The sequence below is a fragment of the Hylobates moloch genome, unplaced genomic scaffold (genome assembly GCF_009828535.3).
Source record: "Hylobates moloch isolate HMO894 unplaced genomic scaffold, HMol_V3 SCAFFOLD_26, whole genome shotgun sequence".
Lineage (NCBI taxonomy): Eukaryota > Metazoa > Chordata > Mammalia > Primates > Hylobatidae > Hylobates > Hylobates moloch.
The window spans coordinates 4,906,602-4,934,443 of record NW_026652301.1 but is presented as its reverse complement, the minus strand read 5'-3'; the positions used below and the strand labels follow the sequence as shown (position 1 = coordinate 4,934,443).

Below are 27,842 nucleotides of genomic sequence, written 5' to 3'. Positions count from 1 at the left end.
GCCTCTGCCTCCTAAGTAGCTGGGATTACAGGCACTCACCACCATGCCTAGCTAATTTCTGTATTTTTAGTAGAGATGGGGGTTTCACCATGTTGGCCAGGTTGGTCTTGAACTCCTGACCTCAAGTGATCCACCCACCTCGGCCTCCCAAAGTGCTGGGATTACAGGCATTTAGCCACCCCACCCAGCCCCAATCTGGTATCTTGATAAATTACCAAATTGTTGTAATAGAGATTAGTACCTTCTCTTAACCTTTCTTTTTATAAATTAATTTTTTAAAATAGTCCTCAGACTTCTCTGTCAAGGAACCCTTTGATAGTTGATCGTATTGCATGGTACTTTTTCCATTGCTTTATATAAATTTCTGCTCTCACAGTCAGTAAATCTGAACATAAGCATTCTTTCTGGGCTTTGTTCTGTCCTTTCCTTTCCTGGAAATAGCTTCCAGATGGGATTGTTTTCTTTTGACAAACCTACGACTGTATGTTTCACCATTTTTTGACCTATTATCTCTTTTTGAGTTTCATTTTTGGCTTAGGTACTCTGCTTGTAGGATTTTTTTTTAACACCCTGTGATATATACTGAAAATACTTTGTACTGTTAAGAGCCTGTACAATAATACTGTTAATGATGAAGTGCTGTGGACTTCTCTGTAACTACCAATTCTTCAAGGGAAAATTTTCCTTCATTATATTCCATCTTTCTTCTTCAAGTTTATTTAGGGAATACCAAGAAATAAAGTGTTGCTTAGTTTAATTACTTTATAATGTCTTTATTTTTATTTATTTATTTATTTTCTGAGATGGAGTCTCACTCTGTTGCCCAGGCTGAAGTGCAGTGGTGGGATCTCGACTCACTGCAACCTCTTCCTCCTGGGCTGAAGTGATTCTTGTGCCTCAGCCTCCTGAGTAGCTGGGATTACAGGTGCCTACCACTACGCTGGCTTATTTTATTTTATTTTATTTTACTTTATTTTATTTTATTTTTGAGACTGAGTTTCACTCTATTGCCCAGGCTGGAGTGCAGTGGCATGATCTCAGCTTACTGGAACCGCTGCCTCCTGGGTTCAGGTGATCCTCATGCCTCAGCCTCCTGAGTAGCTGGGATTATAGGCACCTGCCACCACGCCTGGCTAATTTTTGTATACTTTTAGTAGAGACGGGGTTTCATCATGTTGGCCAGGCTGGTCTTGAACTCCTGACCTCAAGTGATCTGCCTGCCTTGGGCTCCCAAAGTGCTGGGATTACAGGCATGAGCCACTGCGCCTGGCCTATAATGTCTATTGAAAATAAATCTAGCTGGGCATGTTCGCTCATACCTGTAATCCCAGCGCTTTGGCAGGTGTAGGCAGGCAGGTTGTTTGAGCTCGGAAATTCAAGACCAGCCTTAGCAACATGGTGAAACCCTGTCTCTACAAAAAATACAAAAATTAGCTGGGTGTGATTCCCGCACCTGTGGTCCCAGCTACTTGGGAGGCTGAGGTGGAAGGATCACTTGAGCCTTGGTGGTCGAGGCTGCAGTGAACTATGGTGGTGCCACTGCACTCTAGCCTGCTTGACAGAGTGAGACCCTGTCTTAAAATAAAACGAACAAAAATAAATTTGCTTAAAATTTTTTTGAATTAAAGTTAATTTTTATAATATTTAGTTAGGTTTTTTTTTCCCTCATTATTCTTTCACATTTTTCCAAGTTAAGGTACATGAATTTTACTCTTTTAGTGTTGTGGCCCAGGGTGGTCTGTCTGCCAATCAGGCTGTTAAGTTTTGGGTCTGACATTTTCCTTGGAAGTGCTGTTTTTGGGCATGTTAGACTTTCTGTACTTGTGTGTTGCCTTTTGGCAGAGACCTCAACACTTGAGGATTTGTTGATAAAATGACAAATTGTTTCATGAGGCATTTACTTGGTACTAGACATTCAGCTGATTGTTTCTCAGAATAACTTGGTTGACTAACATCTTTCTGCTTCCTGCCGTCATGATCACTTCTGCAAAGGATGAAGCCTAGTACATTTTCTGGTAGAATTTTATATACCATAAGATTTAGTTGAAACATTGTATGTTTCTATCTTCAGTTTTTGGTCCGAAGTTATTTTAAGTAATTTTTTTTTTTTCTCTTGCCCAGGCTGGAGTGCACTGGCACCATTTCGGCTCACTGCAACCTTGATCTCCTGGGCTCAAATGATCCTCCCATCTCAGCCTTCAGAGTAGCTGGGACCACAGGCACATGCCACCATGCCCAGCTAATTTTTGTACTTTTTGTAGAGACAGGCTGGTCTCAAACTTCTGAGCTCCAGTGATCCGCCTGCCTCACCCTCCTAAAGTGCTGGGATTATAGGCCTGGGTCACCGTGCCCAGCCTTAAGTACATTTTTTTTTTTTTTGAGACAGAGTCTTGTTCTGTCACCCAAGCTGGAGTGCAATGGTATGATCTTGGCTCACCGCAACCTCCACCTCCCAGGTTCAAGCAATTCTCCTGCCTCAGTCTCCTGAGTAGTTGGGATTACAGGCACGCGCCACCATGCCCAGCTTAATTTTGTATTTTTGGTATAGATGAGCTTTCACCATGTTGGCCAGCCTGGCCTCCCAACTCCTGACCTCGTGATCCACCCGCCTCCACCTCCCCAAGTCTTTCCTTGTTAAGGGGGATGGAGTGGGGGGAGGTGCTCATGGCAGGCACTCAGACAAGCTCGCTGTGCAGCAGTGGCTCCAAGGGCACAGCTGTTTGGAATCAGCTGATAGTTTTCAAGCATCTCTATCTCATCATATTAAACACAGTCGCACACGGTTAGTGGTTGCTTAATTTTAACCTGAAACACTGTATGAAATAATTTCATGTATAAGAAGTATTGTAATAAGAAGAGTAGCTTAATGGTTTTCAGGTTTTCTGTGCCAGCCACTATTTAACCGTTTTACTATTTAGACACACACACACACACACACACACACACATCCATATCCATATGCACCCATATCTGGGTATATGTGTTTGTCTATATACACACATATATGTGCATGTACACACATATATAAATTCATTTGATCCTCACATTAACCCTATAAAAGAGGCACTTCTATTATTGCCTTTTTACAGTCAGGAAGCCAAGGCAGAGAGTGGGTAAGTAGCTTGCCGAACACAGGTAATGAGGGACAGAGCTGGAATTTAAACCCAAGTGGCTGTGCCATACCTTTTTTTTTTTTTTTTTGAGACAGAGTCTTGCTCTGTCACCCAGGCTGGAGTGCAGTGCCATGATCTCGGCTCACTGCAGCCTCTCCCGGGTTCAAGCGATTCTCCTGCCTCAGCCTCCTGAGTAGCTGGGATTACAGGCGTGCACCACCATTCCCGGCTAATATTTGTATTTTTAGTAGAGATGGGGGTTTCATCATGTTGGTCAGGCTGGTTTCGAACTCCTGACCTCGTGATCTGCCCACCTCGGCCTCCCAAAGTGCTAAGATTACACACCTGAGCCACTGTGCCTGGCCTTTTTTTATTTGTTTGAGATGGAGTTTTGCTGTATTGCCCAGGCTGAAGTGTAGTGGTATGATCTCCGCTCGGGTTCAAGCAATTCTCCTGCCTCGGCCTCCCGAGTAGCTGGGATTACCAGTGCCTACATTCACGCCTGGCTAATTTTTGCATTTTTAGTAGAGATGGGGTTTCACTATGTTGGCCAGGCTGGTCTTGAACTTCTGACTTCAAGTGATCCGCCCGCCTCGGCCTCCCACAGTCCTGGGATTACAGGCGTGAGCACCCGGCTGCCCATACTCTTAATCACTACCCTGGAGTACTTCTCAGTGCTGAGCCTCTAACTCCAAGCAAATGATAATCAAATAATTACCACAATATGCCCAAAGTTATTTTATTACAAGCAAATTTATGAAATGATGCAGTTTTTTTCATATGGAAACTGGTTTCTTTTGTTTACCTTGGATTGATGTTTGTTTGGGAGTTGGCTGTTTTCATTTGTTAAATATTTTAGTTGGGTGTTTGTGTAGCAAGTGATGTTGGTGGCTCCCTGCAGCGTGTCCTGCGCTGGTGAGCACCTAGTGAGCATTCACTGAATGTGTCTGATGGATTTACCAAACTCATCTGTGAACCTGTAGCTCAGCTAATCCCCCTAAATCTGTGAGTGGCCCTTCTCAGCTGCCCTGCAGGGGACTTTGTGGAGCACGAATTTATTTTGACCAGCAAACTACCCTTGTGACTCATCACCAAGAGCTTCTATCATTCGCTAGTAGGATTTGGAAATTAAAGACACTTTGACTCAGAAAAATATCTTCCACACAGGGACTCATTAAATGAAACTAACATCCTGGTGGGTAAAGTGTAGGAGAAGTAGTAAAAGTGGATTTCGGCCGGGCGCGGTGGCTCACGCCTGTAATCCCAGCACTTTGGGAGGCCGAGGCAGGCGGATCACGAGGTCAGGAGATCGAGACCATCCTGGCTAACACATCCTGGTGAAACCCTGTCTCTACTAAAAATATGAAAAATTAGCCAGGCGTGGTGGCGGGCGCCTATAGTCCCAGCTACTCGGGAGGCTGAGGCAGGAGAATGGCGTGAACCCGGGAGGCGGAGCTTGCAGTGAGCCGAGACCACGCCACTGCACTCCAGCCTGGGCGACAGAGCGATACTCCGTCTCAAAAAAAAAAAAAAAAAAAAATGGATTTCATGGGCCATTGTGAGTCACTGTCTTGAGCAGTGCTTTGTACATGGGGACTCCATCCATGTATAAAGGATTAGTGAGCAGTATACACATAGGGAAATGTGTAGGGAGTGTGTGATTCTGATCTTTTTAGAGGCAAATCCAGTTTAAATGTGGAGAGTGGCACTATTTTGGCTTCCTAGCAATTCAGAGTCTAATGCTTACATTTAAGTAACAAAGATGTTTGCATTGATGAAGCATAACTTTGGCAATTCTTAAATTTGGGGATTGGATTGACTATACGTCCTTCAGTAAGCTGTTAAATCATCATGACCACTAGGTAAATGGTGGATTAACTACTATAAAGATTATTTATGAGTATTCCAACATCATTCATCTCCATCCCCTTATCAAGACTAATAGACAAATTATTATCATTTGAATGACAGCCAGAAGAGCCCTCCCTCCCTCCAATTAATAATGGGCTGGAAAAGAGCAAGGAGATCACTTTTTGTGATAATCTGTTTTAAATGTTAGGGGATTTTAAATATTCTTGCATCACAATCCATGAAGCACAACATTAATATTTATTTTGCTTAAAAGTTTGCAGTCATTTAGTAGTAATTACTTTTATCTTTTTCTTAAGCTTTCTCAGAAACATTAAGGTTTAAAGAAAATAAAAGAAAGTGCACTTTATTAAAATTTTTCGCTTTCTCCATTGCTTGTTTTTCTGGTCGTATATTAAACATATATCACAATATGGGCAAAATATTTTTTACAAGCTTCTTGACTGCCAGGGGATTAATCAAACTGGCTGTATGTGCCCTTTTAAGTCAAGTAATTTGGGCGAAAGCTTGCAATTTTATGAATATGCTGGAAATCTTACCTTTATTAGCTTGAGAAGTTTTCCCCATCCTTAGGTAGCCAAAGACAATTTTACTCGGTTTTGTGGGGAACATTGGTATCAGATGTGAAGTTCTTTCTGGTCTACAAGGTGGTCCTAAAATTATTTCTGTATTTCACCATATTACTATCAACAACATTTGTTTTCCTTTCAGCCAACATGAGAATTGCTATCTGTTTTCAGAACTTAGAGGCAGACCTTTATGGGTCAGAGAAAGCTGAGCATTTGGGTTCTAGACACCTTTACATTGGGTGTATTTTTATTTCATTATTAATATCTCGATATAGATTTGCTTTAATACATATAGGTGAACTTTGAGTTTCTATATTTATTTTGGCACACATTTTTAGAGATAAAATTTATTTAAATTTTTAATAAAACATTGATGCAATTTAGGATTTTTAGTACATAAAGTAAAAGTAAGTCTGCATCGAGGTCCCCAAATAGCAACTGTAATTTGGCTGTATTGATTTACCAAGTCTAAAGTAAAATTTCACATTTGAAAATAAAGGAAAGGAAATGTAATTTTATGCTATGACTATAAAATTTCTTTCTGTAGGAAATCATTGCATATTTCAAATTGGACTTAATCATAAGGAGAATAATTAACTGACAGTTACGGCTGATGTTATTAATATTACTGTACAAAGTCTGGGTTTGACCATAAAATATTTAGCAAGACTATCTTTTGGAATTCAAGACTATGAGAACCATGTCTTGCTTGCACACTGCTGCCATGTGAAACTCAGTGCCAGGCTCATGGAAATGGGACCATTTTAGGAGTCTTCCTGTGTATAAATTAAAGAGAGCAGAACTTACAGTTAAAAGTGGTAGAGCAATTTGTGTTTATCATTGCTTGCTGTCATGTTGCTACTATAATTACAATAAGAGAACAAAAAGGAATAAACTCCTGTGGTCAAAGGGAAGTGGAAATGAAATAACCATTGATGGGGAAGAAAGATGATGGTGGAGTGGCTTTCTCATGCATCTCACAGATTTTCCAAGCCCTGTGATTGAAAGTTGCCAGTATTGTTTGAGGTTAGGTCAGGGGAAAGTGGGAGAAGTTTGAAGCTGAAAACTGAGAGTTTGGTTGAGAATCTTTAAACAGCACACTTTGACTCTCAGAGCTTTCCCCTTCTTCCTCACCTGCACAGGAGAAGAGAGATTTATATATTTTTTCTGGGAAAACTGAACTCCAACTTGGGATCCTTAGCCCAGAGAGCATGGCAAGGCTCTGAATAGACATCAGGAAGATTAACTGACACCAGGAGGTGCCCCAGTTCCTGAAGCTATAGCTGTGTGCCATAGCTTGAAGTGTCTCTCAAAGTTCATGTGTTGGAAAGTTAATCCCCAGTGCAACAGTGTTTGGAGGTGGGGCCTAAAAAGAGGTGATTAGGTCATGAGAGCTCTGCTGTCTCTCTTGAATGGATTAATGTCATTATTGCACGAGTGGGTTAGTTATCTTGAGAATGGCCTTGTTATAAAAGTGAGTTTGACTGTCTCTTGCTTACTTGCTGTCAGTGTATCCTGCCCTTTCACCTTTCTCCATGGGATGATGTAGCAAGAAAGCCCTCAGTAGATGCCGGTGCCATGCTTTTGGACTTCTCAGCCTCCAGATCCTTGAGCCAAACAAATTTCTGTTCCTTATAAATTACCCAATCTGTGGCATTCTGTTATAGTAGCATAGAATGGACTAAGACAGCCTCCCATCGCCGATCAGCCCCCAATTAAAGAGTGCTATTACTGGGAGTGCAGTATAGTTACAGCATGTAAATTGATTACCTTACTTTGAGCCTGCCAGTTGGTAGATGACACCCGAGCCTATGCATTGTTGAGCCTCATTTTGAAATGGGAAGGGCTGCTAGGAGTCAGCAGATGTTTGAAAGCCTCCACAAATAGAGCCTACATTAACACAAACAAAAGGAAGGAGCCACTTAGGGGAAACAGGAATGTGGCGTGTATCCTCAGAGAAATAGGAAAATAATTGTGTCTTTGAAACAAGAACAGAATATGATAAAAAAAAAATCAGAGAATAACAAAGAGATCTTGGAAATTAAAAGTGTGATATCAGAAATAAGATCTGAAGTAGAGATTGGAAGAGTGGATATAAAAGTGGTAAGTAAAAAGAGTCTTATAAATAATGTCTGACTTGCAATCAGGAAGGAGCTTTATAAGCATAGTATTTAGAAATGCATAAACTATTGTCAGAAGAAACAGATAACAGAGGAATGGGGATGCCCAAGCCTGCTACATTGTGTTATCATCTTATTTTATTGAAAACAAACTTAAGTGCATTTATTACTTGGATAAAAATTGAGAAATATATAATGAGACTGACTGTAGAAATCGTTTTACTAAAAAATTTTATTGATAGTACAGAAAATGCTGTACTGTTACTTTTTTTTGGCAATTTCATAAAGCTCTGTGAATAACATGGTCCCTTAGTTTTTTTTTTTTTTTTTTTTTAGTAGCTCTCTTTTCTCAGCACCAAATTCTTGCTGTTGTTAGGCACAGTGATCCTAATATTTTTTATACTTTCTGCCAGGCCTGAGAAGCTTCATGGCTTTAGAAATCATCTAAATCATCACATTGCGTGTGTGGCTGTAAATATCCAAATTATTTTGAGGCAAGTTTCTCCTCTGATGTGATGGCCACGTATTTTCCATATTGCTGGTGATGATGGGAGTGTTTTCTCTGAGCCATTTTACACTTGTGGTATATTTAGCTCACTAGTAATGAATTACAAATGCAAGGAACTTGGAATCCTGAATGAGTACTAGGAGTGAGCCGACTTTCAAGCTGAAATGGTCTCTTTCCAACATTTTCTGGCTGATACACCACTTTTAATAGTAAGTGGCTTCCTTCTGCTCTTCTCCATCACTTGCAACCATGGATGGCTGTTGTGGTAACACAGACCCTCACAGGATCTTAGATCTGGAAGATGATTTAAGGGGCCAACCAGTCCAGTTATCTTCCCCTATCCCTGAGGAATCCCACTCAAGTAGGGAGAAAATGATTTTCTCAAGATGCAACTGTTCCTATGAGATGACTAGGGGTCTGAACTTGGCATTCTTTCTGCTTCTCTAGGCCACCTGGACCTGAAGGACAGTTCTGACTTTCTTTCAAATCTCATGCCATTGTTGATGCTCGTCTGGTGGATTTGCACCTGAGAAGGGATGTTTCGGGAGGGATTTTAGGCTTCTGTTTGCTGTGTGAAGTTGAGGGGGTTTTGTGAATATTCTGTAAGAGATGTGACGCCTGTGGATGAGAGCAGACAGATCAGGTCAACCTTGGGCTTGGAGTCTAAGTTTTAGAGACAGAAAACAGGGAGGGGGTGAAGGAGAGGGGAAATGGGAGGAGGAGAAGGAGGAGGGGTGCCAGGATCATTTCTTTTCCTGTTACGCATTTTCCTTTTGGCGGGAGAGAGTGAGAAAGCTCCTGCATGTAACTGGAGCTGCTGAACTGAACTGGTCAGAACCTGTCTTAATTTGTGTAAAAGAAATGCTGTGGTATTTATTCTTCCAGAGAAGCCCGCATAACGCAACCAGGGCCTGCTGGCTGCCCTTGAGGTTCTTCAGAGCTTGGTTTCGGTGTCTTCTCTGAGCCTGTTTTCTGCTGAGGCAGCCCCTGGGTGTTGCCCACTGGCCTAACTCCCTCCAGGCTCGGCCTTTCCCCTCTCATCAAAGCTCTTTTTTCCCTGGATTTTAATGGTTGGCTGATTAAAGCAGTTCATAGTAAGGTGTTAATTATAACTCTTTTGGGTGGTTATGTGCATATATTCACAGAGTTGTTACAGAAGTAAGATGGGGCCGGGCTGCTCGTGGTGGCTCACGCCTGCAATCCCAGCACTTTGGGAGGCCGAGTGGGTGGATCTCCTGAGGTCAGGAGTTCAAGACCAGCCTGGCCAACATGGCAAAACCCTGTCTCTACTAAAAATAACAAAAATTAGCTGGGCATGGTGGTGGTTGCCTGTAATCCTAGCAACTCGGGAGGCTGAGGCAGGAGAATCACTTGAACCCGGGAGGCAGAGGTTGCAGTGAGCCGAGATCACACCTTTGCACTCCAGCCTGGGCAACAACGGGGAAACTCTGTCTCAAAACACAAAACAAAACAAAACAAAACAAAACAAAAAAACAACAGAAGTTAGATGGGGCTGAATCTCCAACTGCTAGGCTAGAACTAGGACAACACTGTGATGGAAATCAGAGTGTAATACCTTCTGCAACCCTAACTGTCCACTATCGCAACCCCACCTGTCTGCTATCCTCCCTTTGCAAGCCCAGGGCCTTAATGGTTCAAGGATGAGTCTTTCTGGAAAAAAGGGGGAGAAGTTTCTTTCCTTTTTTTTTTTTAAACAAAAGAAAAACAAACATGTTTATTAAGATATGTGTAGTGCATACACACGGGAGTACCCAGACATGAGTAATTCAAAGGGTTGGTTAGAACTGGGCTTATCTAGCATCTTAATAAATGAACAATAACTTTTTAGAGAGGTGATGAAACAAAGGAAAGTGACTTTAAGCTTCCAGGTGTTACCAGAAGTTTCATCAAATCAAGAATATTCTTAGGAGTGTCAGGGGTGTCTAATAGTTGAACTGTTAAGTAACTTTTGAACTTGTTAATGTCTCTTGGAAATTTCTTCTTTTAGAGTTGTTTTGTATTAAAACCAAGGAAATAATATCTTTATTTGTTTTAAAAATAGTATCTCAATTTATTAATTTTATTTTGCACTGTCTTTAAGGAAATATTATTTCCTTTTACAATGAGTAAAAATACATTCATTCAGAACAAAATATAATTGTTTCTTGGTGCATCAGATGTTTATATCTCATGATAGTGATCTGTTAATAGATCAGAGTTTTTATTCTTTATCTTCATCCCCCCTTCATTGCCCCCATAGACTCCTTTGGCAGTTTAGTGAAGCCAGACAAATTTTTTTTTTAAGACAAAGTCTCGCTCTGTTGCCCAGCCTGGAGTGCAGTGGCGCGATCTCGGCTTCCTGCAACCTCCGCTTCCCAGGTTCAAGCGATTTTCCTGCCTCAGTCTCCCAAGTAGCTGGGATTACAGGTGCGAGCCACTGTACCCGACTACTTTTTTGTATTTTTAGTAGAGACGGAGTTACACCATGTTGGTCAGCCTGGTCTTGAAGTCCTGACCTCAGGTAATCTGCCCGCCTCGGCCTCCAAAAGTGCTAGGATTACAGGCGTGAGCCACCGCACCTGGCCTTTTTTTTTTTTTTTTTTTTTTTTTTTTTTTGAGATGGAGTCCCACTCTGTCACCCAGGCTGGAGTATAGGGGGGCGATCTCGGCTCACTGCAACTTCTACCCTCCAGGTTCAAGCGATTCTCCTGCCTCAGACTCCCGAGTAGCTGGGACTACAGGTGCACGCCACCACGCCCAGCTAATTTTTGTATTTTTAGTAGAGACAAGATTTCACCATGTTGGCCAGGATGGTCTCAATCTCTTGACCTTGTGATCCACCTGCCTCGGCCTCCCAAAGTGCTGGGATTACAGGCGTGAGGCACTGTACCTAGCCTGACAAATATTTTTAAATGCATAAAAAAGAGTACATGGCATTCCATGCATATAGTTACCAAAATACTGAAAAATCTGCGAAAGAGTAGTATTTGCTGTTTCATTACTGTGTTCAGTAAGAACTTCTAGCATCTCTAACCTCTCTACTCTTCTGAAATAACAACGAGCCAAATGGTATTTTCAAGATACCTGCTAGAGTTGTAAGATGATGTGAAAATGATTATGATTTTTGTTGGTGACACAGTCAAAGCTACCACTAATAATGTGTTTTGTGATCTGCCATCACAATGGAAGGAAATGCAAATTTCTGTTAGAGGTCAGTGAAAATATCTAATTGCTTTTCCTGTCCAAGTTCATGGACCCCCTGCCTGGTAATAACCCCTGATAAAGATGATGGCTTAAAATGAGTATTTGTTTCCTTAGACCTCAGCAGTGGCAGCAGTGTGCCACAGAGTGTTTCAAAAGAGACAACAATTTTAAATGGAAAGTAGTCTTGGGTGAATGCCCCATATGTCAGGCACTGCACTGGGTGCAGTTGACAAAACTGATGAGCTCTATGATGGCATCTGGCCTCTTGAGTGTGTAGACTAGTACAGGAACCAGATATCAAATTGCAGAGCATACAAATAGTTGTTTAACTGCTTAGAGGTAGACATTCTGCAGTGCTGTCATGGCAAATCACTCGGGGACTTCATAGGGACCTGGAATGAGTGATAGTTTGAGTGGTCAGGGAAGGCCTTCTTGAGGAAGCTATTCAAGTCCATAGTTCAAGGTGGTGGAGGGCACTGGCTGAAGGCAGAGCTGTGTGCAGGCTCTAAGCTGGCAGAACTTGGCCCACAGAAAGCCTGATTGAGGCCGGTGATTGGGAGTGAAGTGAGCAGAGGGCTGTGGATGAAAATTGGCAGAAAGATGCAGTCTGCATGTCACTCAGTAGTATTTCTTATCCTGATTGAAGGAGCATGGTTTACCTCTTAGTTTGAGGGCATGTATTATTTCATGCATTAATAGATGGATCCCTAAAAGCATTAGGAATTAGTTTGGAGTATGTAGGTTGAAAAATAGATTATAAAATTGATGAGAACAAGCTCTCTTGCAAGAGTTAGAAACATAAAAAGAAATTTTTTTAAATGCTAAATTCCTTAACATTTTTCCTCACCCAGATTTCTATTTGGCTTGAATCTAAGGAAAACCTGAGGAGAAGAGAGGAAGTGCTTGGCTTCTCTGTATGCCCAGCAGTTTCAGCAGTGGTGTTTGTAGAAATGCATACCTTGCTGTTCCTAGGCAGATAAGTGTTGTCACACGTCTTCAGATTTTAAGGCGACAGGCTCCACACCTGGCAGAGGCTCAGACAGAGCAGACCAGGATTGGGCTATTCACAGAGGGAGGAATGTGACCATTCTGGTCCGGGCAGTTGGGGAGGAACTCATCTATCCACGGTTCCCATACTGTTTGGCCCTGTTTTTCAATTTGACTCCATCGAAGCACATTCTCCAGCCGAGGGGTACACATCCCTTTGTGACTTCAGAAATCATGCACTGTTGGTTTGGGAGTCTTAACTACATATGAAGGACACGCTGAGCCGACGAGAAATGGAAGTGAGATCTGAATCCACAAACGGAGACGGCAGACAGTCACAGGCAGGTAAAGACTCATTGAGAATGTGGTTACTTAAATTTTGTCCACCTGTTCATTGAAAGGAAGCTGAGGCATGACTCTCCGCCAAGAATTAGTGTGAAAATTACTGAGTTAACAGATTCTAAATTATTTTTTCCTCTGGGTGACCTAGGAAGTTTTTAAAAAACGTTTTTTCTTAATAATGTTATGAAATAAGATAGTTACATGTAAAGAATCTAACAAGGTCAGTCATTAAAAACATTTTCTAAATATGATTTATTCTGCTTACTAGCCTCATAAATCATCTAGGATAGGACCACTGTCAGCCTCAGAGCCTAGCACAGAACCTGGCACTTAATGCGTGTTTGTTGAGTATGAATGGATTGGGTCCAGTGTCAAATGATACACTGTGAAAGTTATTCCATCACTTCTCCGTGATGAAAAAAGATTTGCCCAAAAGTGTCTGTTGTATGAAAGTCATATGGGGTAGAAATTAAACTGTAAATGAGTTAAGGAGCTGTAACCTTGGCGCTATTCCAAATCTCCAACAATTGAGTAGTTAATTAGTGCCCCTGCATCCATTTAATTTGTCCATTTATCTCTTGGTTCGTTCACTGTCATTTATTTCTCTCTGCTGGTGCCAAGTTACGTGATAGGCTGCTGGGAAGCAGACAAGCAAGATCTCTGCTTTCAGGCTTTCAAACACAGCGATTCAGCAGCGTGGTAAGACGTGTGCTCATGATACATACTATGTGCCGTGGGACCACAGGTTAGAAGGATAAACTCCCGGAGTTTTGCTCTTCCTCAGAGGGTCAAGGAATGTTTCCCAGAGAAGTGACTTGCAAGGTAGCAGAGAGGAATGTGGAAGGGAGGAATTCCAGGCTGAGAAGAAAGTGTTTGGAAAGGCAAATGTTCAGTGAATCATATGGTGAGATGCCATTTTCAAATGTATAATGCACCTCTTTGCTCACTGTCCATCATTGCCCCATCCAGCCACACTGTCAGCTTTCAGCTCTGGGAACAACCTGTGTTTACAGGGTCTTTCCTCCATCTGGAATACCGGCCCCCAGCTCTTGGCTATCTCCAACGCTCCTCCTTCTGGGATTGAGCGTTGGAGGAAATTGCACCTGCTCAGAGAAGCCTGTCCTGACACCCACCTGAAGAAGATTTTGTGCTATTGTCCCCACCATCCACACTTGTCACCATTGCTCATTGCTTTTGTTCACTTGTTTGTTTACTTTAGTGTTGATAGGTCCCCAAGACCGTGCTCTCCATATGGGCAGGGACCAAGGTTGTCTTGTTCATGATTGTGTCCATAGTGCCTTGTACAGTGCCTGTTCTGTAGGGATGATAGATCCTTGTGAATGAATGAATGAGTGAGTGAATGAATGAAAACGCAGAGTCACTTAAAAGAACAAAAGCACTTGTAATGGACTTGCTATTCCTGTTTATTCTTTGAAATTTGAGGTAATTCTTGACTAGCCACTTAGGATCTCCATTAAGAACCGTAGTCAAGACCTTTGGGTATTACCTCAAAGTAAAACGAAGTGGGAGTATTTTGGATCTTTGAAAGTTAACTTGAAAAAAATCTAAGGACTCTTTAAATTGAATATATAGGGAAGAGAGAACTCCTACTCAGAATACTTAAGTTACAAACACAAGAAAAATTCTTAGATTAAAAAAATTGAACAAGTCATTAAGTCAAACTGTTTTTAAATAGTAATTTTGTAAAGTTATTTATGACACTTTTTTATGTGTATTCTCAGTTCTCTAAAACCTCCTGATAATTTTGGTGATTTACTCTTATCTGTGCTTTGAACACTTTATTCTTACAATTAATATCATTATTTTTAACTTACTGAAACCTTTCAACTTATGTAATCAGTAATGTTCTCAAGCTGATATTAACCTTTTATTTATTTATTTATTTATTTATTTGAGATGGCGTCTCATTCTGTCACTCAGGCTGGAGTGCAGTGGTGCGATCTTGGCTCACTGCAACCTCTACTTGCCGGGTTCCGGCGATTCTCCTGCCTTAGTCTCCCAAGTAGCTGGGATTACAGGCTCCCGCCACCACGCATGGCTAATTTTTGTATTTGTATTTTTAGTAGAGATGGGGATTTGTCATGTTGGCCAGGCCTGTCTTGAACTCCTGACCTCAGGTGATCCACCCACCTCGGCCTCCCAAAGTGCTGGGATTACAGGTGTGAGCCACTGAGCTCAGCCTCATATTAACCTTTTAATTCAATACAGTATTCCCGTAACAGACCTTCTCCCATTGATGGGCTCATTTTTATTGCTCTTTGTTCTCTACTGATTCTGTCAGTTTTTAGAGCCCATAAAATGGCTTATTTCTACACCATCTTATCCACATTCAGATTTTTCATATAGCATGTCACACACAGCATAAGACATTTTCCATAACATATTATGAGTTGATGATTTCTATCATGTTGAAGAAGATTATACAACAACATTTATCTTGTAAATTCTCTTATAATGGCAGGTAAAAAAATGTTATGTGAAATGGCACATTGAAAGAAAGGAAAATCTAAAGGTGGGTTGCTTAAATGATTGTGATTGTTTTTCCCATTGGATCTTCTGCAGATGAGAGCTCCCTGCATAGATCACCCAAGGGGTGGCAGATCGGGCTTCTCAGTTTCAGCCAGGGGTGGACGGTTTGCACCTCCTGATGTGTTCATCAGCAACATGATGAAGCCAGTGTCCTTGGCTACTGATTCCAACCTTTTGTTCTCTTCTTGGAGAAATGGGGAAAAAGATACACTTAACGTACTAGTGTAGATGTTGGTTATCTTTATTTGTGAAGAAATTTTTTTGTTTACCTCTCATTTTATTCACTCGTTCAGTAAATATATCATTTTATTCATTCGTTCAGTAAATATTTATCCACCCACCTACTATGTGCTAGGCACTGTGATAGTCACTAGGCATTAAAAAAGTATATTGATGATTGATGCTAAGATTATTTTCAAACTATTTTAAGAGAGGACTCCTAAATTAAAAGAAATTATGTATCAACAGACAAATGCCCTTTTATTTTTTTCCCTACAAAATTGCTACTGGCTAGAGAATGATGATGATTTGCACTTCTGACATCATTGCCTAATGTTGGGTTTCTGTGCCTGGGCTCTTCATGCTGTGGAGGCAAATGGTGTTTTGAGTGTCTTAATTTCACCGGAACACTGCACCTGTTGCTGGCTATTCTTGTATATGAAATCCAGACCCTAGAGTCACTTGCTTTCATTTCCTTTTTCTCCTCCCTCTTTCCGGTGTGTGTGTGTGTTGGGGGGGGTCGGGGGCGGCAGATTAGTAGCTTCTGTGAAGAGTAACCACCTTCCTGTTCTGTCAAGGCTATGATTTTAGCGCCCCCAGGAGTGGTAGTGTTGCGTCACTCTGTCATCTGTTGCCTAAAGACTCATAATCTGGGCAGCCTCAAGAGTTTGAGGTGTGGGTTTGTGCCCAAGTTTGGGGTTCTAGGGGAGGGGTGAAGTGGAACAGGCTTTCAGCAACTGCTGCCGCCACCTGATACCTGGAACCTTACTGCTGTTGAGGAACATGTATTTCCTCTTGGCTTCATCTGCTGTTTGGCTATGACTGAGAAAGACAGGAGGTATTGCATAGTATCATTTACTTTCATGAAAATAACTCTGACATCTCTAGGCTTCATGTTGGTTCAGGCAATGCTCTCAAAAGCCAGGGAGCTGCTTTGCAAGATGCATGCTATGGCTGAAGGAACGGCTCAATAGCTGGGACCTGGCCCTGAGGTTAAAGCTACTCACAGCATGAATTTGGTGTTTTACTTTGTGTCCTGAAACCTCAGTAACATCATTTTTCAAGTGAGAGTTGAAATATTGACACAGCTTAACTTGAGAGAATTTTGAAGGCATCAGTGAAAATAAATTGAACGAACTTTGAAGTTCAGAGATCTCTAAAAGCGAATACAGACCAAATTATATCCTGATGATCAAGTAGGAACATCCGTAGTTCCAGTACTATAGTTCACTGACAACCTCCAGGAAGTTACGATAGCCTAACATTCCTAATTTAAAACCAACTTTGTCATGTTTAATTTATTTATACTTTTATAGATAGACAGATTTACTACTGGACATTCTCTGGCAGAGAAAAATTTCATGGAAAGTGAAGTTTAATGTGAAATGACACATAAGTGGTCCCGACTTGCAAGCTTAGGAATGGCTTGTTCACCACTACCTTGGAATAAGAGAGCCCAGCTTTGTTCTTGTCTTATTTCTGGATCACCCTTTCTCCTTTGTACCTTCTGACATTGTTTCTGAGTTCCCTCCTCCCATCTGCCACCTGCTCCTTTGCAACTCTGTAGAGCATCTTAATAATAGGTTGTTTGTGCCTGTCTTGCCTCTGCAGCGCTCACTCCCACCTGTTTCCTCAGCCTCTGCCTTCTCCTTTCCCCCTTTTGGCATGCTGTGGCCTGCCTCCATAGTTGAACCTGATCCCTGAGGCAATGATATGGCAGGTGCCTCAACTCTCCATCTATAGTACTTGCCTGGCCTGGCCTGGGAACCGGCTCTTTCACTGCTGTACTGCATGGAACAGAGTAGGCGCTGCTTAAACCTATCAGCTGCCTGGCTGTCTCAAATGCTCTTTCCAGGAACTCTGGCACTGTGAACCCACTGCTGAATCTCGTGGCTGATAAATAAACTCTCAAGTGTTAATTGTGACTTGAATTCTCTAGTTCTCACCTGACCACCTCTTAATGTCATCCTGGAACTGTCTTTATATCATCTTGGAAACCCTGGAGCTGATTTGAAATACCTCTGGTCAGTTCCTCAGCATCAGTTCTGTCTAATGAACACCTAGATTCTTCATTGTCTCCTCACTCTTGGCTCTAAGTTATCACAAGTAGATGATTATGTCTCATTCCCAAGTAGAGATAGGACACATGAGAGTGGGTGGGTGTGCCCATAGTTAGACAGGACTATCTTTGTGTGGCACCAGCTGCGGCAGGATCTACCGATGACACACATGTTAATACCCATGTCTTCTGAGTGGCCAGCGTCCTCAGATTTGCATGTGGGCATTTGCAAGAGGAAGCACACAGATCCTGTGATCAGGGCTGAGATGCATACAGGTGTGTCTGCTGGGCTGCAGCAGGTGGTGGCCAGTGGAAGACAGGTTGTAGGCAGGGAAAGTGTTGCCTCATAGAGGGTGATCCTGATATGGTGGGACCTTCATTCCAGACTCCGACATCGCCATGGGCAAGCTGAATGACAGTAAACAACCTTCAGGGCTTGGAGACATCAGCACACTCGCCTGCGGAGAGCCAGCCAGAAGACAGGCAGTGGCACAAGTTTTCTGAGGTAGAGATTGTGACTGTAGGTGATCAAGGAACAAAATATTATGAAGACCACATTGGGGTTCATAGGCTGCTGGCCCTGTAGGACACGTGGTCACTTTTCCCACCTGTTTTTTTTTTCCTGCCAACACCAAAGAATAATCTCTAGGTGTCTCTTCTTCACAACTTCCCATGAAGCTTGAAAGTTCTAGAGCTCACCAGAAATTAGAAAAATTTTCCTCACTATGACAGCAAGTGTGCTTCAAGAAAACTCACTTGGCTGACCTTTGTTCCACAGCCCAGCAGGTTGCCACCTGGTTTATAAAAACAGATTATGGAGACAGTCCAAAAAAATTACTCCCTCTTTTTTTTTAAGTAATATTTTAAAATTCCTTTCTTTTTGAAGTATTTGGGTTGTTTTATTAATTTCATTCACTGTTGCCTTAAATGACAATTCTTGCCTCCTTGAAGAACTCTTGGCCTTCCTTCCTGCCACTAGAGTGAGAAGTTCTAAGCTGGAGGGGCCATCCTAGGGTTGACTGCTTTAAGCAGCCGGTCATGTAGGGTTGCGCCTGTGGCCCTGGCAGATTGGACCCAGTTTCTACCAAGTGGTGGCATCACTTGGCTTCCATGTAGTGTTTTTCTGTTCTCCTGCAGATCGCTGTCAGCCCCTGGAGGCCTCACCCACTGGGTTCCAGACAGCTGCCACTTCTGTTTAGAAGCAACACTGTCAGTGAGAAACCCTGCCACACAACACACACACACAGACACACACACAGACAGAGACACACACACAGGCACACACACACACACCACACACACACACACCACACACACACACACACACATGAGAGGAGGGCCACCCCAGGAGGAAACCCTGAATTCTCCCCTCTTAGCACACTCCTTCTATCTCCTGGTGGAGGGAGAAGCTGTGTGCCCCTATTGCTACCTCTCTTTACCTCCTCATTAAGGGCTTTGGTGCGATTATTGTCTCCCTTTTAATCTCACTACTTGCATGCAGCTTTCTTGAGAAAGGTTATAATTTAATCCTGAAATACAACTTCTAGGAGTTTTCTTTTTAATTCATCATTCCAAGTAGGTGTCTTTGTCTGTTGCCACATTAGAAAATGAAACCAATACTTAAATATGATTTCCCCGCTTTTATTGGCATGCTATTTAAGGTCCGCTTCTGAGGTCTGGCTCCGTGTGGTTTGGAATACTTTATTATTATTATTATTATTATTATTATTTTGAGATGGAGTCTTGCTCTGTCTTCCAGACTAGAGTGCAGTGGTGCGATCTTGGCCCACTGCAACCTCTGCCTCCCTGGTTCAAGCGATTCCCCTGTCTCACCCTCCCGAATAGCTGGGATTACAGGCACATGCCACCATGCCTGACTAATTTTTGTATTTTTAGTAGAGATGGAGTCTTACCATGTTGGCCAGGCTGGTCTCGAACTCCTGACCTCAGGTGATCCACCCGCCTCAGCTTCCTAAAGTGCTGGGATTATAGGCATGAGCCATTGCGCCCAGCCTGGAATATTTTCTAAGCTCTTTGATGATGGCGGCTTAGATTTAACTCTCTCTGACTTAATTTTGTTGATTATAATGTCATTCAATTCTATTAGTATACTCATATGGAAACAAAGGCATGATTTCAGATTTTATTTATATCTTCATGCTTTGGAAAAACAATCTCATGAGAAATCACTCAGCCCATTAAATACCATCCTTGACATTACTTTTTTGGGTTTGCTTGTTTTTAAAACAGTTTTTATTGGCTTTTGCTTTTTATAATTTTTTGAAACATACCAACAGTAGCATAATGAGTATTTTTAGACATGTGCTTTTAAAATCATGTGAAAATTCTTTTAATGTCAACATGAAGAGTTTTGTTTATAGTCATTACTGTGATCAAGAACTGAGGTAGAATTTCCTAGCTGGACACAAATGGGTTAAAAAAAACCCGACATGCTCTTTGATTATTGGATAAGTTGTATTCTAACAATATTACTCTGATGAAGATATTAAGGGGAGTTAATTAGATTGTGAGACTCTTAAGGACAGTTGATGCCTTTTTCATTTTTGCATTCTTCTTGGGTGCCATGTAGTTGATCAGTATAGTCATGGGACTTAGTTCCGATTGTAGGGAGCTGTGTGAACTGCATGAAGCAGACGAGACTCCATCCTTGCATGGGAAACCTTTAAGGATTTTGAAGCTGGGCAGGTGCAGGTTAATAGAAAGATCACTCTAGGCTCTGTGGGAGAGTGATTCGGAGGGAAGAGCCCCTAGAGGCCCAGGGAACATTGCAGGTGGCTCTGCCAGGAGACCAGCTAGAAGATGTGGTGAGGGTGGGCGGGAGATGGATGAAACTGTGGATTTCATAGGTACAGATTCATCATCCTTCATCTGTAGCTACACTATTGAAGAAGACCTCTGAAAACCAGAAGGTGTTTTATTTGTAGTTCATTTGGCAAGAAAACTTGAGTTTGACCTGAACTCATCTGGTGTTGAAGCATGAGTTGAACAGCTGGGACTCTTTTAAAGTCCTTATGTATGTCAGGCATCCTTCATAAACATATGTATTTGCTGCAGGGCTATTAATGTGTTTGATTAGGGGAAATTGCCCTGGATCTTGCTGTTTTTTGTTTTCACTGTAATATATGACTTGTGCTATATAACTTTTCTCAAATGGGAAGAGTTCGGTTCAGCAGCACCTCTGGCCCTAGGGTTTTGGAAAAGAGGTTGTGAAACTCTTTGACGTGTGTTTACGAGATAAGGTTGATGAAACTGACTGATAAGAAATGGAGGAAAATCTGTGGAAGAAAAGTATTTCTGGGAAGACTCAAAAGTTAATGATGACACTGCCTCATTAACATTGAAGGGAAGTGGAACTTTAGGAAGGGTCAGAAATATTAATTAGATAGGCATGATTTATTGAAAAGGATGCATCTTGAATTTTTGAAATGTTGCTTGTATGTGATCTTGGATTGAATCGTGGACCAGAAAAAGGGGGCAATTGCAGAAATTTGAAAAAGATCTGTAGCTTAGTTCATAGTTTTACATCTACGTGAATTCTCTGGTTTTCATCATTGTACTGAGTTATGTAAGATGGTAATATTTGGGGAAGTTGGACGAAGGGAACATGAGAACTCTGTGTACTCTTTTCTTTCTTTCTTTCTTTTTTTTTTTTTTACCACTTCTTTTTATAAGTCTAAAAATTATTTCAAGATAAAACTTTGAAAAATGAGAAAAAGAGATGTTTGTCCTATCAGGGAATGGTATCATTCATGATGCTTTTAAGTAGAGAGTTTCTATGAGCAGAAGTCTAGTTTTCTAGGAGAATTCAAAGTCTAGAAGTGCAAATAGAGTAAAATTTCAGTCAGGCCTTCACCCCCTCCCACTTTTTTCTTTTTAAAAAAGCTGACCTGATTTCTATCATAAGATTATCTTTTTATATTCTGATCTGAGAAAAATGCTTGATTCTAGCATAATCGTATAAAGAAGAGTTCTAGGCCGGGCGTGGTGGCTCACGCCTGTAATCCCAGCACGTTGGGAGGCCAAGGTGGGCAGATTGCTTGAGGTCAGGAGTTTGAGACCAGCCTGACCAACATGGTGAAAGCCATCTCTACTAGAAATATAAAAATTAGCCAGGCATGGTGGCGCCCGCCCGTAATCCCAGCTACTCGGGAGGCTGTGGCAGGTGAATTGCTGGAACCTGGGAGGTGGAGGTTGCAGTGAGCTGAGATCGCACCACTGCACTCCAGCCTGGGTGACATAACAAGACTGCGACTGCGTCTCAAGAGAAAAAAAAGAAGAGTTATAAAATGGAGAGCTCATGGGAAGTGTCATAACTTGCCCCTTGCATTTAGTCTCCCTGGTGTTGGAGGGTGTGGTTTGGCCCTAGTTCTTGTTTGTAGTAGTAGCTCTGCAGGGTGAGATATAGGTGTATTAGTTAGGACTGACAGTTATAATATGATGTTCAAAGCCAAGAGGGTTTACAGATAACAGGGAAGAATGAAGAACATGTGTACCCTTCATGGCCAAGGTCAGCTTGCCTGGATTTTGTGGTGCTGATGCTGCTGGGTGTATATTTCCTCCATGGAGAGAGGATTCGTATCTGAATTCCTTTGCTTCCCTCTCTCACTTCGTCACTACCTCCTGTAGTTTCAGCTAATTTGTTCTGTAATTCTCTCTCCACTCCAATTCTTTCTTTCCTTTTTGATGAGAGTAGACCTAGGCTGGCAGCCAGTTGCTATTGAGCTATAATAGAGCTAGTGGTATGAACAAAATTTGATTACTGCTGTCAACACCAGATTGAATAAGAAAGTGCATACCCTAGACAGATACTTGCAACATAAATGGTCTATTGATTTCACAAGAACTAGAAAATGAGGCCACCGTGTAATCTAGCAGAAGAACGGATCTGTGAATAGAGTGGGTCCTGACATTGCACAACAGTTTTCAAAAGTGCCCCCCTATTGATCTTTTTAGAAGAATCTTCAGATAAACTGATTTTAGCTTCTGATTTTCCTCACCATCAAGTGTTTACAGAAACTCTAATGAAGACTTTGCACTTGTGTGTGTTCAATGGTTTGCTTTTCCTACATAGAATCTAGTTTGGAAGTTACATTGGCTGTTACAGACCTTATTTGCTCCTCAGCTATCACGACATTTCCACTTAGCTTAATACAAATGTTTTAGAAGTTTCCCACTATGGAAAGTTCTATTTGACATATGAAAGTTCAACGGTCAATTTCATAGTCAGCTCTACGGCAAGAAATAAATAAAACAAGGGATTACAGAGTATAGCCTTGGGACATGGGAAATTTTTTAGAAGACGGATGAGTCAATATTATTAATACATGTTGCAAGGCCCGAGGCCTTACATCAAAAAATAAAGAAAAAAGTTTTTATTTTTTAAAGTTAATAGCCTTCTGATATTTTCTTTGTTGTACTTTGCATAGTTTTTGTTCTGTTTAGTTTTGGGGGGGATCAAAAAATAAATCCTAAAATAGAATGTTTTAGGAAAAAGATAATTAACATCATTGTACATGAATTTGCTCAAACCCAGTAAGGTCTGAAAAAAAAAGATCTTCTCTTTGATGTTGATTTGTTTGAATAATTACTATTTTCCCAGTACTGCACTTTTGAGAGGGAAGGAGAAATTGTTGCTAGTGTCTAGATTTTGACTTGTCTTCTGTGGCTACCTTCAAAATTTGAGATCCTTAATCTTAAATCACATCTGGTCTAACAATTCTTCTTATAAACAGTTATGACTATTTACTGACAAAAGGCTGCTTTTATTGTGCCTGTTTCTATTTCAGAGGAAGACACATAAAGACAGGTGGAAAGAACTGATTTGTAAAGATTGAAATGTCATATTTACATTCAGAATTTCATTTCCTTACCAGTTTTCAGAAGAACCCTTTGGTGGAGGAAACAGGGCCAACTTCTTTCACATCCTCTTACTGTAGATAGAAATATGAAGGCCAGCAATATTTAGCTGGTATGAGCCCATACTGCTGTATCAGAAACAATGTTGAAAGTCTTTGATTCCTATTGGAAAATAGCCACTGTTAAAGATGGACACCTTCAGGACCTCATTCAGCATTGTAGCCAGTATCTGTTCTGACTAGGTGGTGCCCACACCTCACTGGCTGTTCTGTATTTTGAATATTTAGTCCTGATTCTAGAAATGAAGACATTTTTGGGCTATGGATAAAAGACGGGTTTCGATAGCCGTTAAGGAAATGCAAATCAAACCACAGTGAAATGTCACTTCATACCCAGTAGGATGGAAATAATAAAACAGACAAATAATAACAAATATTGGTGAGGATGTGGAGAAATGGGTATCCACATACACTGCTAGTGGGACTGTAAAAGGATGCAGCTACTTTGGAAAGCTGTCTGGCAGTTCTTCCAAAGTTTAAGCATAGGGTTGCCATATGACTCAGCAATTCTACTTCTGGGTACACATGCGCGCTCACACACACACACACACACACACACACACACACACACACACACACACCCATACCCAAGAGACATGAGAATGTATGCCCACATCAAAAACTTGTACACAAATGCTCATAGCAGAATTATTGATACTAGCTAAAAGATAAAAACAACCCAAATGTTCATGAACTGATAATAATAAAATATGGTCTGTTGATACAGTGGAATATTTTAAAAAGAAATTAAATACCCATACATACTACAACATGCATGGACTTCAAAAACATTATGCTAAGTGAAATAAGTTAGTCACAGAAAACCATATAGTGTATGATTTCTCTTATATGAAATGTACAGAATAGGTAACTCTATAGAGACTGGAAGTAGATTTTAGTGGTTGCCTTGGGCTAAGAGATGGAGATCGATTCTGATGATGGTTGTAGAATTCTTTGACAATACTAAAAATCATTAAATTATACAGTGTAAATGAGCTAATTGTATAATATATGAATTATATATCAATAAAGTTTGATGCAAAAAAAGATTAATGGGTATTGACTATGGGACATCATCTGTATCACTGCATTTTTCTCAGTCTCCCTCCCTGTGACAGTCCTAGAAGAAGTCATAGAAGGTGAAGTCAGCCCGTCCATTTTACAGATTTGGAGACTGAGGCTTAGAGAGAGAGAGAGTATTTTGCCAGAGTCAAACAGCTACTAGTCTAAGGAAAATACAGAGATGAGGAGGAGAAGCATAGGGGAAGTACTGTTAGTTTCTCTTTTCTGTATCACAGTACAGTAGCAGGATGAGAGACGCCTTTGAATTCAAACCTGTGTGTATCCTGACAAAGATACGTATTCTATGAAAAGTCTTTGTTAATAAGTAGAAGATTTCTATTTCACAACAAGCAAGAAAAAGAATGAGAGAAGGACTAGAAAGTAGATGTGATCATATGAATAATGATTTTCCTTGGTTTTTGCATGTATGTGGTGGACACCTGCAGAAGTGACAGCAGGAGTTTGAGACCAGCCTGACCAACATGGTGAAACCCCGTCTCTACTAAACACGCACACACACACACACACACACACACGCGTGTGCACGCGCGCACACAATTGCCGGGTGTGGTGGTGGGCGCCTGTAATCCCAGCTACTTGGGAGGCTGAGGCACAAGAATCACTTGAACCCAGGAGGCGGAGGTTGCAAGTAAGCCGAGATCACGCCATTGCACTCCAGCCTGGGTGACAAGAGTGAAAAAAAAAAAATGATAATAAAGAGAGCAAGGTGACCACAAAAGAGAATAGGCTGGAAAAATTAGTCTAAATGGTGGCCTCTTATCTTACAGCTGCATATGGTTAAGTTTATTTTTTCCCTAATAGCAAATTCTAAGGGATGAAGGAGAAATCCTTTTCAGTTTTACTTCCCCAAGGTATGTATAACTACTACAGTGAAATAATAAGTCCAATTTATTCTTTGAAGTATAGTTAATATGTAACGAAACTCCTAAGGCCAGTTGTATACCCAGGGCAAACGCCTTCTAACATCTTTATTTATCTACGCAGTGGGTAGGGAGGTGGGTGGAGTGCCCCTTCCCAGCTGACACTGTCAAAACAGGAAGCAAAGTTATAATCTCTGTCATAGGAACATGAATAGAGGCGCTTAGTTGTGACTATTAAAAAAACAAAAAACCTACCTAAGGAGTTTTCACTGACTACAAAGTGTAACTTCCTCTCTGGTGTTTAGAGGAGGTGGGGTTAGGTTTAGTCAGATCCTCTCATGGGAAAAATAAAAGCCACCGAAAAAAAAAAAAAACCAAAAAAAACACAGGACATCCCAGTGTGCAGTTCGAAGGCTGCTTTTGTTGTCCACTTCCTCCACATCTTTTTCCTCATCACCTAAGCAGATGTAGGTGATGAGCGGCCCGGCAGCCACCACGTTTCATTGGAAAAAGTGCAGATTGGATTTGCCAGGGCAGGTAGCTCTCCAGGCTTGCAAGCGATTACCAGGTAAGTTTGTCAACTTGCACGACTCCCAGCCAGTGAGGTTTTCATAAGAAATGTCTATGAAGACAGGGCTCTCTCGTTCACTTTTGTTAAGCAACAAAGCTTAGGACCAGGCTGGTGACGGGAACAGACAGCCTGTCCTTCTTGCTGCCACATCTGTTGTGGACCCTCAAGGGTAGAGACCAACGTTGTCTGCTTCACACTTCTCTTCAGGAAGTGATAATTCACCAGAGTTATTAGCTTCTTTGGAAGAAGCCTTCCAGGATCCCTACATTTGTGATAGCAAATGTGCTTCACTTTACCTCCCTGTATTTTCAAAATAGCTTACTCTGTGCTGACTGTTTACTGCCATCTAGAGAAGCAGCCTCCTTTGTGGTGTTGGTAGAGTACTCCTTTGAGTATTGGTAGACCTCATCCCATATTGTATTTGATTTACTCTGTTGGCTAAAAAGGCATTTTACTTCTTGAAATATTTAGTTTCGACCAGAGAAAGGGGAGAATAAAACGTCTGTACTTTGGGGGACAGTATGAGTGCTGGGGTTTCTGTTTCAGTGCAGGCTTGTCTATGAGACGTGTATATGCATAACTTCATGTAGGGAAAGTGTCATGCACTTTTCTCTCGCTGAAGTTTACTTCCGGGGTGACTTAGTTTTTCTGATCAGTTGAGACGTTCATATCTTGTTTAATGTATACATGTGTGTACTGGTTGTATGAGCTTTTGGAAGGGAAAAAACTCCAAGTGATGTGTTTTATTTGATCATACATATCATGCATGAATGTTGTCACTATGAAAAAACTTCGAGGCTGGTTGGTTTTCTTTTTTAATGTTTTCCTTTCTTGTGGAATTACTCTTTCCCTCTTAATGTTTTCCTTCTTAGCTTCAGTGAATGAGGTGGTAAGGGGTTTTAAGTGTTGTCTCTGTAGAGCAAATTCAAACCAAAATGATTGGAGCAGCCCATATTTTCTTAGTGAATTGGGTTTCTTGAACAAGTGGCATAGGAGACTGGTGTGCTACAATTCTCATCATTAACTGTTACCTCTTTCTTAAATAACCATATGATCCCAACACAACATCAAAATACCTCTCAGGGACCTGAATTAAAACTCCATGTGGGCCAGGCACGATGGCTCATACCTGTGATCCAAGCACTTTAGGAGGCTGAGGCAGGAGGATCACTTGAGGCCTGGAGTTCGAGACCACTCTGGGCAACATAGGGAGATTCCATCTCTACAAAAAATTAAAAAATCAGCCAGGCATGGTGGCATATGCCTGTGGTCCCAGCTACTTAGGAGACTGAGGTGGGGGGATAGCTTGAATCTAGGAGTTTGAGACTAGTGAGCCATGATCATGCCACTGCATTCCAGTTTGGACAACAGAGGGATACCTTGTCTCAAAAACCTGCATAGGGGCAGCAATTGCAGGCTTGTGGCCTTTCGAAGAGTTCCTTTGATTTTCACTAAATCCTCTCTCTTTCCCCGACATTAAGAGTCTCTGTAGTCAGCTAGTCTTCATCAAAGGGTCTTGCTACAAAGGGTCTAGGGTAACCTTAATGGTTGAAATCAGAAGACAGCTAGAAGAAAAGTACAAACAAACCTTCAAATAATAAGCAGGCTTTGGTCGGGGGCCGTGGCTCACGCCTGTAGTCCCAGCACTTTGGGAGGCCAAGGCAGGCAGATCACCTGAGGTCAGGAGTTCTAGACCAGCCTGGCCAACATGATGAAGCCTTGTCTCTATGTCTCTACTAAAAATACAAAAATTAGTCAAGTGTGGTGGCATGTGTCTGTAATCCCAGCTACTTGGGAGGCTGAGGCAGGAGAATCACTTGAACCTGGGAGGCGGAGGTTGCAGTGAGCTGAG

The 27,842-nt window shown here is 41.6% G+C and overlaps 1 protein-coding gene across 5 annotated transcripts in view; it reads left to right on the top strand.

The window, feature by feature from the left end:
* The window catches only part of LOC116463116 (utrophin-like), a 572,404-nt gene that overhangs the window by 33,873 nt on the left and 510,689 nt on the right, over positions 1-27,842 (top strand). For 4 of the 5 annotated variants that reach the window (XM_032146075.2, XM_058434467.1, XM_032146078.2 and 1 more), the window contains exon 1: positions 25,861-25,987. The exons of the other annotated variant lie outside the window; for it this stretch is intronic. In XM_032146075.2, coding sequence (XP_032001966.1) covers positions 25,894-25,987 — 94 coding nt within the window. In that variant the 5' untranslated portion in view covers positions 25,861-25,893. Of the gene's footprint in view, positions 1-25,860; positions 25,988-27,842 lie in introns of those variants that run through there. 5 annotated transcript variants of the gene reach the window in all.